The 19,871-nt window shown below is 37.1% G+C and overlaps 1 protein-coding gene across 1 annotated transcript in view; it reads left to right on the top strand.

Moving 5' to 3' along the window:
- The window catches only part of ITGA8 (integrin subunit alpha 8), a 171,239-nt gene that overhangs the window by 17,518 nt on the left and 133,850 nt on the right, over positions 1-19,871 (top strand). The window contains exons 3-4 of the mRNA XM_081117581.1: positions 7,363-7,463; positions 10,009-10,132. Of these exons, the coding sequence (XP_080973707.1) occupies positions 7,363-7,463; positions 10,009-10,132 (225 nt within the window). The remainder of the gene's footprint in view (positions 1-7,362; positions 7,464-10,008; positions 10,133-19,871) is intronic.

Raw genomic sequence — 19,871 nt, 5'->3', positions numbered from 1 at the left:
AAGGAGGAGACGGAAAAGCTGGGCGTGTTCAAGAAAGTCAGTGTCTCTGAAGCCTAATGAGCATGGGAGAGTGGGAGGAGAGGAGGTTGGCGGCAGGCAGGGGCCAGGTCACGTTGGGCCCCTTCGGCTGTGTCTGGAGGTAATTTTTTAAAAATTTATCTTTATTGTTGAAAGTATTACAGATGTGTGTTGGGAGGTATTATTCCAAGGGTGGAATTGGAATTACAACTCTCTGAGAGAAAAAGATGGATTGTTCAATAAGTGGTGTTGGGACTACTGGCCTTTCGTGTTGAAAGTAAGATATTTATGCCACATCATATACAAAAATAAATGCTAGATGGACAACAATCCCCATAAATGAAGTTAAAAGATTAGCAAAAATTGGGACAAGATATTGGCAACATGGATGTGGGAAAAAGAATTGATAAAACTAAAAACCGAACAAGAAGATGAACAAAGGCTGTGAACTAGCAATTAACAGAAGAAAAAAGTGTATGGTCCATAAACATAAAAAGATAGTCAACCTTACTAATAGCCAGGGAAATGCAAATGAAAATAACAAAATGAGGTACCATTTCACAGTCATTTGGATTGGCAAAACTTAAAAGTCCTACAGTAATGAGATGATGGCCCCTCTCTCGTGTGCTGTTAGTGCGCTGAAGACGGTAGCTCCTTTGGAGATCAGGTGGCATACATGATAAAATGGATATGAAATTTCCCCATGACCCAGCAATGTCGTTTCTAGTCTTCTGTCAGAAAGAAACTCTTGTGTTTATGAGGATGGTGATGGATATAAGGAAGCTCAGAGCACATGTTTGTTTTAGTGGAAAAACAGAAAAAACCTAAATGTTCATATGTAAATGGAATGGATAAATAAAATGTAAATGGCTATTCAATGAGATACAATTCTATACAGGCGTTGGAAAGAACGAGCTAGATCTATTTATCTGTCCATCTGTCTACCTAGCTGTCTATTGTAACATGGATATCTCTCAACAAACATAAAATTAAATGTCAAGCACAGGTACAGACTGCTACATACAGATAGCACAATAGCATTTCTTAGGTTAAAAAGAACACAAAAGAATCCTCAGTAATAATCAGTTGTTGGCAAACTACAACTAAACCTGATCCACTACCTGTTTTTGTATGGCCTATAAGCTAAGAGTGGGTTTTACATTTTTAAATGGTTGGAAAATATTTTTTTAATGAATGATATTTAATGACACATGAAAATTATATAAAACTCACATTTCTGTGTCTGTAAATAAAGTTGTATTGGAACACAGCCAAGCCAATTCTTCTACATATTATCTGTGTGCTGCTTTTGTTACAGGGGCATAAATGAGCAGAGTTGACAAAGACCATGGAGACTGCAAAACTTAAGACATTTATTACCAATCCTTTGCAGAAAAACTTGTAGACTCCTGTTCTATATTGTTCATGGACATTATTTTGTAAATGGCTGGACATATACACATCTAATTCATGATGGTGGCTATGACTAGAGGAGAAGAAGAGGGGACTCAAACTGAAGATAGACTTCAAGGGGTTCTGTACTGTTTGTAAATGTGAAAAACTTAAAAATTGTCAATTCTGCCTGGTGGTAATACAGGTGTTTGTTATATTAAGTCCTTGTACTTTTCCATACTTTTTTTAAATTTAAATTTTTTTATTGAATGTATTGGGGTGACATTGGTTAATAAAATTATACAGATTTCAGGTATACAGTTCTACAATGCAGCATCTGTATATTGTATTGTGCATTTACCACCTCAAGTCAAGTCTCCTTCCATCACCATTTATCCCCCTTTTACCCCCTTCTACCACCCCCCACACCTCTCCCTTTGGCAGTTACCCTACTGTTGTCTGTGTCAACGAGTCTTTCATTTTTCTCTTTGCTTAATCCCTTCACCCTTTTCTTCAAGCCACCAGCTCCCTCCCCTCTGACAGCTGTCAGTCTGTTCTCTGTATTCATGAGTCTGTTTCCACTTTGTTAGTTTATTTTGTTCATTTTATTACACATATAAGTGAAACCATATGGTACTTGTCTTTCTCTGACTGGCTTATTTCACTTAGCATAATACTCTCCAGGTCCATCCATGCTGTCACAAAGGGTAAGATTTCCTTCTTTTATATGGCCAAGTAGTATTCCAGCTTTTTTATCTACTCATCTACTAATGGGCATTTGGGCTGCTGCCAAATCTTGGCTATTGTAAAAAACACTGAAATGAACATAGGGATGCATATATTCTTTCAAATTAGTGGTTTGGGTTTCTTTAGATATATTCCCAGAAATGGAATTGCTGGGTCATAAGGCAGTTCCATTTTTAATTTTTTGAAGAAACTCCACACTGTTTTCCACAGTGGCTGCACCAGTTTGCATTCCCACCAACAGTGCACAACGGTTCCCTTTTCCCCACATCCTCACCAACATTTGTTGTTTGTTGACTTACTGATCATAGCCATTCTGGCAGGTGTGAGATGATATCTCATCATGGTTTTAATTGGCATTTCTCTGGTAATTAGTGACGTTGAGCATCTTTTCATATGCTTATTGGCCATCTGTATGTCCTCTTTGGAGAAGTGTCTGTTCAGGTCCTTTGCTTGTTTCTTAATTAGATTGTATGTTTGTTTGTTTCTGTTGAGTTTTATAAGTTCCTTATAAATTTTGAATATTGTGCCCTTATCAGATGTATTGGCTAATGTGTTCTCCTATGCAGTGGGTTATCTTTTCCTTTTGTTGATGGTTTCCTTTGCTGTCCAAAAATGTTTTAGTTTGATGTGATCCAATTTTTTTCTCTCTTTTGTTTCCCTAGCCCGAGGTGATATATCAGAAAAAATATTGCTACGAGAAATGTCTGAGATTTTACTGCCTATGTTTTCTTCTAGGACTTTTATGGTTTCGAATCTAATATTTGAGCCTTTAATCCATTTTGAGTTTATTTTTCTATGTAGTGTAAGTTGGTCTAGTTTAATTTTTTTCCACTTATTCAATTTTTCCAACACCAGTTATTGAAAGACGATCTTGACCCCATTGTATGTTTTGCCTCCTTTGTCAAATATTGATAGACTATAAAGGGGTCGGTGTATTTCTGGGCTCTCTATTCTGTTCCATTGATATATATGTTTGTTTTTATGCTAGTACCATGCTGTTTGATTACTATGGCCTTATAGTATAATTTGATATCAGGTAGCGTGATTCCTCCAACTTTGTTCTTCTTTCTAAAGATTGCTGTGGATATTCGTCTTTTGTGGTTCCATATAAATTTTTGGAGTATTTGTTCTAGTTCTGTGAAATATGTATGCCATTGATACCTTGATAAGAATTATGGTGAATCTATAGATTGCTTTGAGTAATATGGACATTTTAATGACCTTGATTCTTCCTATCCATGAACACGGTATATGCTTCCACTTATTTGTATCTTCAGTTTCTTTCTTCAGTGTCTTATAATTTTTCGAGTACAGGTCTTATACATGTATAGTTAAATTTATTACTAGGTATTTTTTTGAAGCAATTGTGAATGGGAATATTTTCTCATTTTCCCTTTCTGATAGTTCATTATTGGCTTATAAAAATGCAACTGATTTCTGGATATTTATTTTGTATCCTAATACTTTACTGAATTCATTTATTAGTTCTAATAGTTTTTTGGTAGAATCTTTGGGGTTCTCTATATACAATATCATGTCATCTGCAAATAATGACACTTTTACTTCTTCCTTTTCAACTTGAATGCCTTTTATTTCTTCTTCTTGTCTGTTTGCTGTGGCTAGGACTTCCAGTACTATATTGAATAAGAGTGGTGAAAGTGAACACCCTGTCTTTTTCCTGATCTTAAGGGAAACACTTATAGTTTTTGCCCATTGAAGTATGATGTTGGCTGTGGGTTTTTCATATATGACCTTTATTACATTGAGGTGTTTACCTTATTCCCACTTTGCTGAGAATTTTTATCATAAGTGAATGCTGGGTTTTATGAAATGCTTTTTCTCTGTCTAATAATATGATTATAAGTTTTTATCCTTCATTTTGTTTATGTGGTGTATCACATTTATTGGATTGCAGATACTGTACAAACCTTGCATTCCTAGAATAAAATCCCACTTGATAATGGTGTATATCACCTTTTTAATGTATGGCTGGACCCAGTTTGGTAATATATTGTTGAAGATTTTAACATCTACGTTCAGCAGGAATATTGGCCTATAATTTTCTTTCGTTGTAGCTTCTAAATCTGGTTTTGGAATTAGGATAATGCTGGCCTCGTAAAATGGGCTTGGAAGTCTTCTTTCCTCTTGCATTTTTTTTGGAATAGTTGGAGGAGGATAGGTGTTAGTTTTTCTTTGAATGCTTGGTAAAATTTCCTTGTGAAGCCATTCGGCCCAGGACTTTTATTTGTTGGAAGTTTTTTGATTACTGCTTCAATTTCACTAGTAGTAATCTGTCTATTCAGATTCTCTGATTCAGTTTCAGAAGATTGTATGTTTCTAGGAATTTATTCATTTCTTCCAGATTGTCCAGTTTGTTGGCATATTGTTGTTAGTAATGTTTTCTTACAACATTTTGTGTTTCTTAGGTGTCAATTGTTACTTCTCCTCTTTCATTTCTGATTTTATGTATTTGGGTCTTTTATCTATTTGAGTTCTGTAATGTTTGTGTATGTCCAGCAATGAAATTAGTGACACCTCAGAAGATAGTCAATGTGACTTTGATTAAAGCCCAAGAAGAAAGTGCTAACAGTGGCTTTGAGATTTTGAAACTACTAAAAAGCAATGGAAAGAAGAGTTAAAAACTTAAACTTAAAAATTGTCCATTCTGCTGGTGGAAATACCAGTGTTTGTTATATTAAGTTCTTGTTATATTAAGTACTTTTCTGTCCTTTTTTAAAACCTTGGAAAAGGTAAAAAGAAAAATATATTTTGTAGACATTGTTCTGTTTCTTTCTTTTTTTAAAAATATGTCTTTATTGATTTCAAAGAGAGGAAAGGAGAGAGAGAGAGAGAGAGAGTTAGAAACATCAATGATGGGAGAGTCATTGATCGGCTGCCTCCTGCACGCTCCCGACTGGGGACAGAGCCCGCAACCCAGGCATGTGCCCTGACCGGGAATCGAACCCCAATCGCCTGGATCCTAGGTCGATGCTCAACCGCTGAGCCACGCCCGGCTGGGCGACGTTCTGTTTCAATGCATAGAGACTATTATATATGTTCTAACAGTTAGGTAGAAGTCTACTTTATAGATAAAAGAAATTAATTTTTGAATCTGCTATTTATGAACACTTAAGTTGTTTCAGTTTTTGCTATCATGCATAGTACAGCAAATATTTTCATATTGCATCTTAACACATTTGTGTAATTATTTCCATTGAACAAAACCCTAGAAGTCAAATTCCTTGGTCAAATAAGAAAAGGGTACATTAAAAATTTTCATACAAGTTGCTAAATGGTCCTTCCAAAGCACTACATCAAGTTATTACCTTGAAAACAGAGTGCATATTATTTTTTTTCCAACTGGTACGTGATAAGTGTCAATTGTTTTAATTTGAGGCACAGAATTTCTTCATGATTTGATTTCTGCTTCCGTGCAATTCCTGTTAAGGTCCATTGGTCCAAAAGAAGTTTGTTGTTAAAAAATAGCCCACAATTTACAGTTTGAATCAAGCTATACAGTTTAACGTTATAGCAGCAGAAAAGATGCCTCTGAAATCCCTAAGGGAGAGTCACATCACTTTCTCTAGCAAAATGAAGCCAAATTTGGCTTCGATCTTTCTTCATAATCCATTTTCTTCCTCCCTGCAGCCTGTAAGTATATTTGAATTTTTGAGGTGCTGGTCTTCTTTCTGATTTTTGTAGTTTAAAAATCTCAAAGCCACTGTTAGCACTTTCTCCCTGGGCTTAATCAAAGCCACATTGACTATCTTCTGAGGTGTCACTAATTTCATTGCTGAGAACCACAAATCACTAATAATAACACATTATATTGTATGTCTGTGAGGTCCTTTCCAATTCTTGGACTTAGATTGAGCTTATATGTTTCTAATTACATGACTTCTCAGTTTGTATAGCACTTTCACGTTCCTTTATCTTATGTGATCTTTATGATTCTATGGTCACTCGTGAAAGAGGAGAGAGGAAGGGTGTTTGTTCTCAGCCTCATTTTATAGGAGAAATCAAAACTTCAAAAGATTAAATGAATTGCCCATGATAACCCAGTTAATGGTGACAAGATCCTTTCAATGAGTTCTACGATCTTTTAAGGTTCTAGATGCAAATAGAAATGTTTATATTTTTAATTTTATGCTATAGTCTGTAAAATCCTCTAATTCTTTGCCAATTTTGTGCATTTTGGGTAAGGATTTCCAGAACTTGTTTTTTTTAAAAAATGCCAGAAACATCAAAGGCATACCATTTTAAAGAAGGAAATTCATGATTTTCTACTAACATGTCAAAATGTAAAATTTAGGTTAAGATTGAGTTTATATAATTTATTCTTTTTTTAAAAGTCTATAATTATATGTAAACTCAATAGAAGGTTAATTATGTGTATATTTTGGCCTCATTTGATAGGAATTTAAAGTTAATTTTGTAATGCATTTATCATAGAGTGAAGGAAACACATACCAGTAAGATACCCTAGTACAAATGTCTTTCGAAATTCATTAGCTATTACTGATGAAGCTCTGGTTAGAACCATGCAGTTAGAACCACGTGGGAAATATGTTAGGGAATCAAGAGTAGAAAAAAAGATATCTGCTTTTTATTAAGACTTGAAGTGTGTTATAATTGGGTTGAGTTTCTACCCAGACAGCCTTCTTCATGCTGACATCTGCAAAGTGTACATAAAACTGTTGAGGTGTTATTTTCTGTGGCTGCGCGGACACATGTTATTCAGTTAAAAAGCAAGTTTTGGGGAGTCTTTCATGTTGATTCCTGCTAACCCATGCCGAGAAAGCTTGCACTTTCCCGATTAGGGACATTCCCATGTGTTTCACTATTGGAAAAGAATCGAAATTCTTTAGAGCGGTTATAAATGTTTGGTCTTTGATCTGATACAAATCAATGACAACAGTATAGATTTGGGACTATCAGAGTCCACATTAGATTTATAGTACTGTGAAAATTTAAGTTGTAAAATGCTGCTTTTAAGTTAAGTGGTGAAATGTCATGTTCAAATATGTCTTTTCAGTTGATTGGTAATGTTCTAAATGAAAAGTCGAGCTGAGACTTAGTCAAAGAGAAACGCCCCTGCCTATAAAAATTGTTTTTCAAGTATTTTTAATGGATGACTTCATTATACAGATTTTAATTGGCTACCACATTTTACAAGTTACTAACAATTGATGTACTTGTTGTCAGACAACAGAATGATCAGAGGTAACGGAACCAAGGAGCCCATAGAGTTTAAATCGAATCAATGGTTTGGAGCAACAGTGAAAGCTCACAGAGGGAAAGTGGTGGTGAGTATGAACCGTGGGCTGTGGGAGGGCTTTGGAACAGAGTGGGCACCGAAATGCTTTAAAACTCACATTTATCAAAACACTTTCATGCAAGGACATGCCAGACTTTCAAAGATAAGCTTATCAACATTTTGAAACAGAAACTGAGTGTTTAAAATTAAATAATCTATTTTAGAGTTTAAAGACGTAGGAAAGAAAGCTTGTTTTCCAGAAGATCAATGAGGTATTTTCAGATATTTCAAAAACAACTAAGGAAGATAGGGAAATAAAAGCTCCATCTTAAAGGTACATTTAAGGGCTGCTTAGAAATTGACCATAAAAATAGGACTACTGTTTTAGGATATATTAAAAGTTAATCTACAGTGGTGTCACTTATCCTTCTTAGGACTAAAGGAAAGCTTTATTTAAAAATATAACTACTGATTGCATGGTCCCCTGAGTACATTAATACTTTTTAAAGTAAAAAAAATCTCACTCCCAAATAGATACCATTCACCTTTAAAATGCTATGACTTTATGATTCTATTCTCTGATTATTCTGAGCAATGATACATATCTAAGTTATTCAGAAATAGATGACTGTATTAAGCTAACCTGGAAATTTTTTGTTGGGGGAATTTTTTAAACTGTTAGCTTTAATTTCCTCAGAACAATGAAGCAATAACTTTGACTTTTAGTATTTTTAAAAGGCTTTTTACATTGTGATTTAATAAGAATAAGTATATAAAGAAAATGCCATGCTTTATTTGGTGTGTGGTTAACCCTCCAAAAATATTTTGACATAAAACAGGTAATATTTGAAATATAGGTAGCTGTTTCTAGTTACAAACCCAGCACTTACAATATGCTCTCTATAGAATTGTATTTGCATTGATGTAATTCACATTCCAGAATTGGTAAAAGGTCTTTATCCTTTGGTGGTGTATGACTTACGTAAATTACTATTGAAAAGCTAGTTCTATCTAATAGACTATTTGGGGTTAAAAATTTGGGGAGGGGTTTTATATTGATTCTTTACAGTCTTAAAAATGTATCTGTAACATAATTGTTGTGCATTTACTTGATATTTGTAGAAGCCTTCAGAAGCATTGAAAATAGAATCATACACCATGTTTATAATAAAAATGATTGATTATGGGGCATGCTTACATCCCCAAGGAAAATGTATAGGAAATAGGATAATATAGAATATAGTCAAGTTAATTTTTTTCTTTGAGCGCTGAACCTTAGCAGAATCAAGAATTAAGTTCTTCTCTTTGTGACAATTATTAGAACTTCAAATTTCTGCAGACAGAAGTTATCACTTGGAAGACCCAGGTATCAGGTGTATACATATTAAGTTTGGGTTGAAGCCCATATACATCACATCAGTCTACATTTTCCAGGACCTCATCATACAGAGGGCAACAAATCCAAAAAACTGAAGTTGTAGGAGCACTCTACTTATTTGACAATATGAGTTATCTTTACTTAAAGTGGTTATACCTTGGACTGAACACCAAAGACGTATTTGGAATCATGAAAGGAATTTAAAATTGGGACCTGCCTTCACTTTTCTGGCTTTGTTTTAAGTGTGTGATGTCATCAAATTAGGAGATAAACTCATGGTTCCATGTGCTAGCAATCTGTAATTCTGGGTCCTTAGAAATGAGGGCTTGAATGATCAGGTGAAACACTTCTGAGGATTTGAGCTGGCAAAGTAGAAGTCAAAAGGTGCCTGTGCTGTCTGCACATTTATTTCCATGTTCTCTCTCATTCCGGGCAAAATTAATGTTACTTAGTTTACTTAAAGGGGATTTCACATACCCTCTTTCACACTGATATCCTTTCAGATACCATGCTCGTTAGAACCTAAGCTTCTGAAGAAGCAGCCAGAATGTTTCACACAAGAATCATGTTTTCCTTACTGTTGTTTAAGTTAATTTTTGGTTTGCCGTGGATAAAAACCAGTAAGTGAAAAATAAAGCCAAGAACACTGTGATAAGAGCTTAGTGTATCCAAAAGAAAGTTGTCTAAAAAGACGTTAGATACACCTTCAATGGTAAACTAGGGGAATCCACAAAATAGGTTTACAAACTCGTCTGCATCCTTTGACTTGAGAGTAGATTTTTTTAAAGCAACAGTTAGACAAAGAACGGAACTTGTTCTCATTTTAATGCATCACACTGATTCATTCACTGTTTAAATGACCATTTGCTTTTATGCAGATCCAATTTTTTAAAAAGTATGAGTTCTTTGCTTTGACGAAATATTTACTTTTGCCAGGTTACTTTTATTTAATTTAAAATCCTCTGGGGGAAAACCTCATTCCTTTGTATATGTTTAATTTGTTCTAATTCCATGGTGCTTCAATGGTAACAAATTGGCTTTGGAAATTTAATAAACTGTGACTACCAAGGTACTCATTAGCGTGCTGGAAGCCAATTAATTCACCCAACAATTAACATAGTTGTTACAAATTTAGGTATATTAATCAACAAGTCAAAACAAATCCTAGTACGAGGAATCTACATTAAAAAAAATTATTATCTTTGTTGTTTCACAGGCTTGTGCTCCCTTGTATCACTGGAGAACTCTTCAATCCACACCAAAAATGGACCCCGTTGGCACCTGCTATGTAGCGATTCAGAATTTCAGTGCATATGCTGAGTACTCTCCTTGTCGGAACAGTAAGTTATTTTTATTCCTTGAAACTGAAATTTAGCTCAAGAGCTTTTCTGCTGTAGACCGTGCAGGTAATGCCAAAATGCCGTTGGAAAAGAAAATGAGATGGGAATGAAGGTCACTAACGGTCTTACAGGATGCCTTGTTGTGACATGAGCGCCAAGACGTGGAATTCTGCTGATCCTCGTTGTGTTTTAGAAAATTTCAGGGTTTTAGGTATTTTGCAGTAGAATTGATTCATTCCTTATCTTATGCCTTAAACTCTCTCGCTTGGTATTCAGATTTCACACAGCAATTTAAGGAAAGCTGACTGCCCATTTGTTAATCACAAGAATGGTATTAGTTAGTGTAAATAATAATAATAATAATAATAATAATAATATAAATGGAGCCACTTTAAAATGGAGCCAGAGCTGCCATCCCAGAGGAACTGCCTTACGTATCTCATGTCTCAAACCTTTGGAATGTTATAACAGGGTCAAATACCCTGTGGACTGGGCCTAAAGCAACATTGCGTCCCAAAGAACTGTTTGCAAAGATAACAAGAAAGCAGATATTATGACTACCTGACTGATGGCTACTGGACAGAAAATCAAGAACATTGTTCAGAATTAGTGTCACTCTGTTAGCTTTTCTGTGCCAATAGATATGCCTGTCTTTTATTTATGTAATTGTTCCCCTTCCCTTTCTCATAAATATCCCTTGCTTTCGTTTTCTGATCAGAACGTTATTTGGGGTTTTGCTTGAATCAGTAATTCCCAAATAGCTATTGTTTCTTATCTTAAATAAATACTTGTTGCCTCTCACTTTGAAAGGCCTTGTATTTTTAGGTGAACATTCATGCTGGGACCTGGGGACACATTGCATGTCAGCGGTCTGTCCAGCCTGTGCTCTCAATGGCTGTTGCTTTCTTTGGCAGCTGTGTACTCGGGTTATCTGCATGATACAATTTTCTCCTTTAGGCATTTAAACCTCATTTTCCAAAAAGACTCTGCATGTAGAGCCCTCGTCTCATTTGGCAGTTCTAGGACTCTTCCAGGGAAGCATCCTGTAAAGTGAGGCCCTGGGTGCCATCTTCGGGGCTGTTAATCACTTCATCTTGGTAGCATACCCAAGGATGTTGGGACGTTATTGTTGATTGATTGATACACTCAGAGTCCTCATGCACTCTTCCATTTTTCTGTGTGTCATGTAGGTCATCAGAATTTATCAGAAAGCAACCAATGGATTTTTATACTTTTTCTTGATAATTCAGAAGACCACATTGAGGAAAATGGCATTAGAAAGATATTTTTAGTGGATGATTTTACGGTATTGATTTTTAAAAACTCAATCCAAAATTAGTTTCCAAAAACTATAAGTAAAATTTCCCTATTTCAGTTACTATTTTTAGAATTCAAGATTACTTGAGACAAGATAATGAACAAGTATCAGAAATAAATCAGTGAAGACAAAGAATGGACCAGGGACAATAGAAGGTTAATAAAGGGACTGCTGAGAGTTAGAGATCTAAACGATGGGGAGTGGAACAGCTAACTTTGATGGTCTTGGGTGAAGATTTTGGCATGAAGAAGATTATGACTGCCTGTTTTAAAATAATAAAATAAATTAGCCACTTTCTTACATCATGACAAATGTCAGCTGAATGAATGTCAGTGAAATTAGGATTTTACTTTAAATGGTTTTAAAACGGAGTTTCTTGTAGATAATGAGAGTCAATCATGTAATCATTGAGCACATACTTATTGAACCCATTGAGCACTGATTAGTGTATGTGTAGGGAGTAAAGCACAGAGCAAGAGAAAACAAATCCTGTCTTTAAAAAGCTTACATTTAGGTGGGGGTAGGGCCATGGGGGGGGGGGGCAGGCAGACAAAAAGCATGCAAATAAATAAGTTCAGATTCCACAATTCCAATTCTGAGTATTTGTCTGAAGGAAATGAAATCACTATCTTGAAAAGACATCTGCACCCCAATGTTCACTACAGCATTATTTACATTAGTCAAGACATGGAAACAACCTAGGTGTTAATCAACAGGTGACTAGATAAGGAAAACATGGTATACATACACGATGCAATACTCAGCCATGCAGAAGAAAATCCTGCCATTTGTGACAATGTGGATGGACCTTAAAGCCATTATGTTAAGTGAAATAAGCCAGACAAAGAAAGACAAATACTGTATGGTCTCATTTATATGCTGAATTTTAAAAAATAAAAACCAAACTCATAGATACAGTGGTAGTGGTGATGGTGGAGGGAACTAAATGGATGAAGGTGATGAAAAGGTAGAAACTTCCAGTTATAAGATAAGTCCTAAGGATGTGATGTACAGCATGGTGACTATAGTTAACAATACTTTATCATATATTTTAAAGTTGCTAAGAGAATAGATCTTAAAAGCTCTCATCACAAGAAAAAAGAAAAACTTGTACTATGTGTGGTGATGGCTATTAACTTATTGTGGTGATCATTTCACAATATATACATATATCAAATTATGTTGTACACCTTGGACTAATACAATGTTATATGTCAAGTATATCTCAATAAAAAATTTAAAGAGTAAATAAGTTTCTAATATAATGTCAGGTAGTGAAGAATGCTACAAAGAAAAATATAACAAGTCAAGAGAGAAGGGAGTGACATGGCTTGGGTGGAGAGAGGAGCTTTTAACAGGACGACTGGAAGGGCTTCTCTTAGCAAGTGACTGTAGAAATGGGGAGGTGGGGAGCTTTCCAGGCAAGGGCTGCAGCAAGGGGTGTATTTTGTGTCATGTTCCACGGAAGGTACTGTGCTCCTGCATTCAGTAAGAGGTTGTTGTTGTTGTTATGCTAAAGGGAAAAGTCACGTAGAAAGAGAAATCAAATCCCTAATCTACCCAGAAAATTAATGGTAGAGCTGAGATTCAATACTAAACCTATTTCATCAATTTTTATACCTATCCATATCATAGTTCTCATTATTTGCTTAAGATGCTGCCAGCAGTGGCAGGAACAGGACCAGGTGTTAGATGGGTGGGGTCAGACTGGACCAAGGTTCATCAATCTTGGCACTTGAGTTCTGGCTAGGAAAGAATTCAGAGCCAAGATTCAAACTATACGAGAACATTTATTTAGAAAATCACCGAAGTAGAAGAAATGAGTGGTAGAAGAAATGGCTCATGGCTCAGGAAACAAGTTACAGAGGCAAAAGAAGGGTTCTTGTAGCTTGGGAGTGAGGAAGGTAAAGGTGACTTGCATGTGGGGAAGGAGAGAGGAAAGGGGACAGGAAAGGCACAAGTGAGCTCTCATGGGGGAGCGCACTGGGTCCTCCATCCTAAGGGTTTTAAGGGTGAAGATTTTAGGCGCAGTCCCAAGGGAAGATCTCAGTAGAATATTCAGCCGCTTTCCAGGTGTGTCCTTTTGGGGTTGGGGGTCATTATTCAATGCAGCTGATCCTGAGGTCAGTGTGGGGTAGCTTGTCTGGTTTTGCTGCTTTTTTGGGCCTAGAGCTGAAATACAACTGAGGCCTAGATGTTATCTCTAGGAAGGAAAGGTCAGGGGGTCTAAACTGCCTCCAGTGATATGAAAGGGTGGGGAGTCCCAACCTCAAGACCAGAGATATGCTAGGGAAGAAAAGGTTACCCTGGAGGCAAGGTCCCACCCTATAATTGTCCAGTGCTAGGCACCCAGGGCTTTTTGCCCTGGTGGCCTTCTGTGCCTGGCCCATTATCCTTGCTCTGCTCATGTCTGTCTAACTGCCTACTACAGTACTTCCCCATAAGAGTAAACTATTACAGCTAAAATGCTGAGCCCATCCTTCACATGCATCTTGCCTTGATGATATATTCTTCCAACTAATATGTAGGATAATCATTTATAAAACTGGTCACTGCTTTTTTTTCTGCCTTTTTAAAATCCTCACCCTGGAATATGTTTATTCATTTTAGAGAGAAGGAGGGGAGGAGAGAGAGAGAGAGAGAGAGAGAGAGAGATCAATCCACTTAGAACTGAACCTGCAACCCAGGCGTGTGCCCTGACCAGGAATTGAACCTGTGACCTTTCAGTGTATAGGATGACACTCCAACCAAGTGAGCCACACCGGCCAGGGCTGTTCTGCCTTTTTATCTGACTTCCTGTATGATGGGAGAACTCAGATTAAAATACAACATGTGGCATCTAGAATTGTGGGGTAAGAGTTACAGTGAGTTTGAACCATTACATGAAAATGTAAATCACAGTAGGCTTGCTTCTTGAGTTACGTGGACACATTATGATGCCAACTTATGTACTGTTTCTTTTCCTAAATAAAAGAATAACTTGACCAAGATAAAAGTGGAGTTTATGTTGAGTTCCAGAATAGCTAAATAAATTGCCAAGAATTCTTTCAACTCTTTATGGTTTCACATCCTCATGGTCTCTCTCTAATCATGAGTTTTTCTTCTTTCTCCAGTCCACCTAAGGAGGGGACTTCTTGTCCTCCTCAGGAGTTCACAGTTTATTAACACAAAGCCAGCTTGTTCATGAGCATATGGTTAACCTCACAGAACAGTAACATCAGCAATATTATTTTCAAAACAATTTAAAGAACGCTCTCACGTTCATTCCACACCACAAACCCCCTCCACTGATACGGTGAGGAATGTGGGTGCTGATGGGCTCATTCATATTAATGACATGCTGATAGCCCCTTCTTTGGTCATTCATAAATCAGGTGGGGATGGTTTACACACACCCTTCATTCTACTTTGAAAGCCAACAAAGAATGGTAAACAGTCAGCATGATTTCCTTGATTCCTGAGTTCACTCTGGGACATAATTGTAAAGTTTATAGATGCTCTGAATTTCCAGGAAGAAAGATTCCTTCAGCTCTCATGAACTATAATACTAAGAGAGTGCTTTACTTTGTAAAAGAAAAAACCCCACATGCTATTATAAACACCACTTTAAATAAACATTTGAAGTTGGTTATTTTCTCAATAAATTTTATGAAAAATAACTATTTACTCTTAATCTTTTCAATTTCCTGTTTTGAAGCATAGTCATATATGTCCTCATTTGAATAATTTACACTGTTAAAAATAAAAATATTAGAGTTTGTTTTCAAAAGGATTTTTAGAAAGTTTTCTGCATTAAAAAATACATGTCTGAAGTATACTCAAGATTGCATATATACGTTTACATAATTATATATCATGTATTCACATATATTTCTGGATGCATACAAATATTTATACACACGAACTTCTAATGGGACATAGATATTTGAGGTTATAAGGATGAGCATTTAGGGAGCTTCATAGCATTCAGTACTATAAAGCACAAAATATAGTTATAAAGAACAAATTTTGTCACCCTGGGCAGTGTAGTTCAGTTGGTTAGAGCATCATCCCATACATAGAAAAGTTTGGGTTTAATTCCTGGTCAGGGCATATACCTAGGTTGTGAATTTGATCCTCAATTGGGGCATGTACGGGAAAACAACCGATTGATATTTCTCTCTCACATTGATCTCTCTCTCTCTCTCTCCCTCTCTTTCTCTCTCTCTCTGTCTCTCTCCCCCTTTCTCTCTCTAAAAAATCAATGAGCATTTCCTCAGGTGAGGATTTAAGAAAAAGAAAATAAATAAAGAAAAAATGAACAAATTTTGTTAAAATACATTGCAAGTTGCCATGCACTTAAAAAATTGTTAAGAGCCCTGGCCATTGTGCCTCTGTTAGTTGGGCATTGTCCCATGTACCAAAAGGTTGACAGCTGGATTCTAAATCAGGGCACATGTCTGGGTTGTGGGCTTGATCCCTGGTGTGGGGCATGCGGCAGGCAGCTGATCAATGTTTCATTCTCACATCAATGTTTCTCTTTCTCCCTCTTCCCTGCCCCCTCCCTAAAAAGCAATAAAAATATCTTTAAAAAAATTTGTTAAGAGAGTGGGGTCAAGATGGTGGAGTAGGTAAATGCTGTACTCACATCCTCCCACAACAACATCAGAATTACAACTAAACTATAAAACAACCATCATTCAGAACCACCCGAAATCTAGCTGAATGGAAGTCCTACAACTAGAGATTTAAAGAAGAAGTTACATCGAGACTAGTAGGAAGGGCAGAGATGTGGACTGGTCCCATACCCACATGTGGCAGATAAAAATCAGGAGGGATATCTCCACTGCAGAGTTCTCCCCTATGGAGCAAGGGGTCCCAGACTCACATCAAGCTTCACAACCCAGGGTTCACGTGCCAGGAAGAGAAGTTCCCATAACTTCTAGCTGTGAAAACCAGCAGGAATTGTGGCTGAGAAAGAGGGCTGCTGGAGTCTCAGGCATTCCTCTTAATAGGCCTGCACACAGACTAACTTGGACTCACTCCCTCTGAGCTCCAGTGTTGGGACACTAGCTCAGAAGGCACCAGGGACATATGGGGAAGAACTAAATTCCCCTATCTGAGCGATAGCTGGAGGGGCAGCTTTCTCTCAGTCAGAAGTGCTGGCAGAGGCCATTGTTCCTTTTCTGAGCCCTTCCCCCACCAAGCCAGCAGGTGGGTATACCATATTTGAGTCTCCATCAACCTGGCTATCACTGCCCCCCACCTGGATTCCCTGAGATCCCCCCATCTCCAAGAACTTGTGGGCCCACCCAAGATGTTTCCAGTGCCTTTCCATGCAAATGGTCTGTCTTGGCTCATGCTTTAGACTTTCCTAAAATCTCTCAAACAAGCAGCATCTGGCCTTAGCATGCCCTATACCTCTCACTAAGTGGCCCCAAGCCTGGCATCAGTGGCAGCTGGCCTTGGTTCACAGCTTGGCCTCTCCTGGGCACCCCCAAGGCCAGCACAAGTAATAGCCATCTGCAGATCACTTTGTAGCTCATGCTGGGTGGCCCCAGGCAGAATACAGGCAGTGGCTAATCTTGGCCTGTATCTCCCGGGAGGCCTCAGAGCCAGCACACCCAGTGGATACCTTCAAACCATGTTGAAGTGGCACCCAACCACCTCCATAAGGGACAAATTTAAGAACTGGACTCAGCGGGTACCAGAGCCCTGCTGAAGCGTGTCCTGCCTGTGGAGTGGACCCCTGCACAGCTGATCCTCTACAGTGATCACAGCCAGTCTTTGCAGCTGATTGGCCTGGGTGTAAATCCCTCCCATTGACATGCCAACAGCAATCAAGGCTTAACTAGAACAAGGCTTAACTACAATCGAGGAGAGTGTTTACAGCCCACATGAGGGGAGAGGCACACCTAGAGTGCCCAGCTTGTGTGAACAGAGAGGCTGTACCACTGGACCCTACAGAACACCTACTATATTAGGCCACTCTACCACACCCAAAAGATGTAGCCACTTTACCTAACACGTAGATACAAACATGGGGGCTGCCAAAATGAGGAGACAAAGAAAAGTCCCAAATGAAATAACAAAAATTGAGAAAAAGAACTAAACAAAATGGAGACAAGCAATCTACTAGATGCAGAGTTCAAAACGCTGGTTATAAGGATGCTCAATACACTTAGAGGAAGAGTAGATGAACTTAGTAAAAACTTCAACAGCATGTAAATGGGCATGGAAACCATAAAAAAGAACCAGTCCGAAATGAAGGATACACTAACCGAAATAAAGAATAATTTACAGGGAATCCGCAGTAGAGTAGATGAAGCTGAGGATCAAGTAAGCGATTTGGAAGATAAGGAAGCAAAAAACACCCAATCAGAACAACAAAAAGAAAAAATCCCCCCAAATGAGGGTAGCATAAAGAGCCTCTGGGACAACTTCAAGTGCACCAGCAGTAGCATCATGGGGATGCTGGAAGGAAAAGAGAAAGAGGAAGACATTCAAAACCTACTTCAATAATGACAGAAAACTTCCCTAACCTGGTGAAAGAAATAGACACACAAGTCCAGGAAGTGCAGAGTCCCAAACAAGATGAACCTAAAGAGGCCCACACCAACACACATCGTAATTAAGATGCCAAAGGTTAAAACAAACAAAGAGAGAATCTTAAAAGCAGCAAGAGAAAAGCAGTTAGTTACCTACAAGGAAGCTCCTGTAAGACTGTCAGCTGATTTCTCAATAGAAACTATGCAGGCCAGAAGAATTGGCAAGAAATATTCAAAGCGATGAAAAGCAAGGACCTACAACCAAGATTACTCTACCCAGCAAAGCTATCATTTTGAATTGAAGGTCAGATAAAGAGCTTCCCTGACAAAAAAAAGCTAAAGGAGTTCATTGCCACTAAACCAGTTTTACATGAAATATCAAAGGGTATTCTTTAAGAAGAAGTAAAAAGATTAAAAATATGAACAATAAAATGGCAATAAATACATGACTATCAACAATTGCATCTAAAAAACAAAATAAAGGAACAAGCAGGACAGAAATGGATCATAGATACAGAAAATATTTTGATGGTTGCCAGATGGGAAGAGGGTTGGGTGGATGGGTGAAAAAGATGAAGGGATTAAGAAGCACAGATTTGTTGTTACAGAATATTCAGAGGGATGTAAAGTACAGCATAGGGAATATAGTCAATAATATTCTAAAAACTATGTAAGGTGCCAGATGGGTACGAGATCTATTGGGATGATCACTTAGTAAATTATATAAAGTCTAATCAATGAGGTGTACACTGGAAACTAATATGTTATTTGTATGTCAACTGTAATTGAAAAATAAAAAAATTATTAAAAAAAGAAAATGTAAAAATTTGGTAAGAGGGTAAACTCATGTTAATTGTTTTTATCACAAAAAAACAACAAAAAGCAAGGGACACAAAGGACACAAATCTTTTGGAGGTGACAGATACGTTTATTTCCTTGTTTGCGGTGGTGGTATCATGGATGTATGCATATGTCCAAACTCACCAAACTGTTATACATTAAAATGTATAATTTTTTTGTATATTAAGTATACTTTAATAAAGCTGCAAAAAGAACTTAGCTTAAAAAATACACAAAGCATTAATTGATATTTGAATTAAAAACAGATCTTATCATTAAAAAAACCCCCACAATGTATGAGGTAGAAAAGTATTTTAAAATATAAAAGCAGCATCTGGAAAGAATAGATGATGACAATGCTAAAATTAGCTAAGTAATAACCAAAAAAATCCCCAAACAAAACAGAAAACATTGTAGGAAGAGCTGGAAAGACCAGATCCATTTCAAAAAGCTTCTGGGAGATGCACATGCCCAGCCTATACATTTTCCTGTGATGATGTGCATTTCCTTTCCTGCTCTCTTATTTTAGTTTCCACTCAGGAATATCCTTGATAAGGGAGAAGTAATTATTTACATATTCCTATCTAACCATATAATGATTGAGATCCCCCCTACTGAACTACATTTTGGTTTTAATTTCAGCACTTTAGAAGTTTTAGGGAACTCTTTTAAAGTATAAGTGACAAGTAGTAAATTCCTGATCCAAATGGCTTGAAACTTTTTATAGCAATATCTAGGGATCCATGTGTTGGCCAGCCTATAAGATCCTATTGCACATTTAGTTAGTGAATTGTATTGCATAGGGTGCAAAATTAGCCATTACTAGAGAGTTTTCTCTTTGTAGCATTGCAGTGTTCCTGTGAGATTCACTGTAACCAGAAATGCAATTTCCAAATTGACTTTACTAATGACAACAGAATATTTTTAAGTTAATTTCCTATTAGAGATGATCAAAATTGAAATCCTGTTGGTGATCCCATCGGAAAGCATCCACCCAGGTGACCACGTTTAGCTCTCCCTTTCTCAATGAGACATTGCCTTTAGGAATGACATG

The sequence above is a fragment of the Miniopterus schreibersii genome, assembly GCF_964146895.1.
Source record: "Miniopterus schreibersii genome assembly, chromosome: 1".
In the NCBI taxonomy this organism is placed as follows: Eukaryota; Metazoa; Chordata; class Mammalia; order Chiroptera; family Miniopteridae; genus Miniopterus; species Miniopterus schreibersii.
The sequence above is the reverse complement of the archived record's forward strand: the minus strand, read 5'-3'. Positions and strand labels throughout refer to the sequence as shown.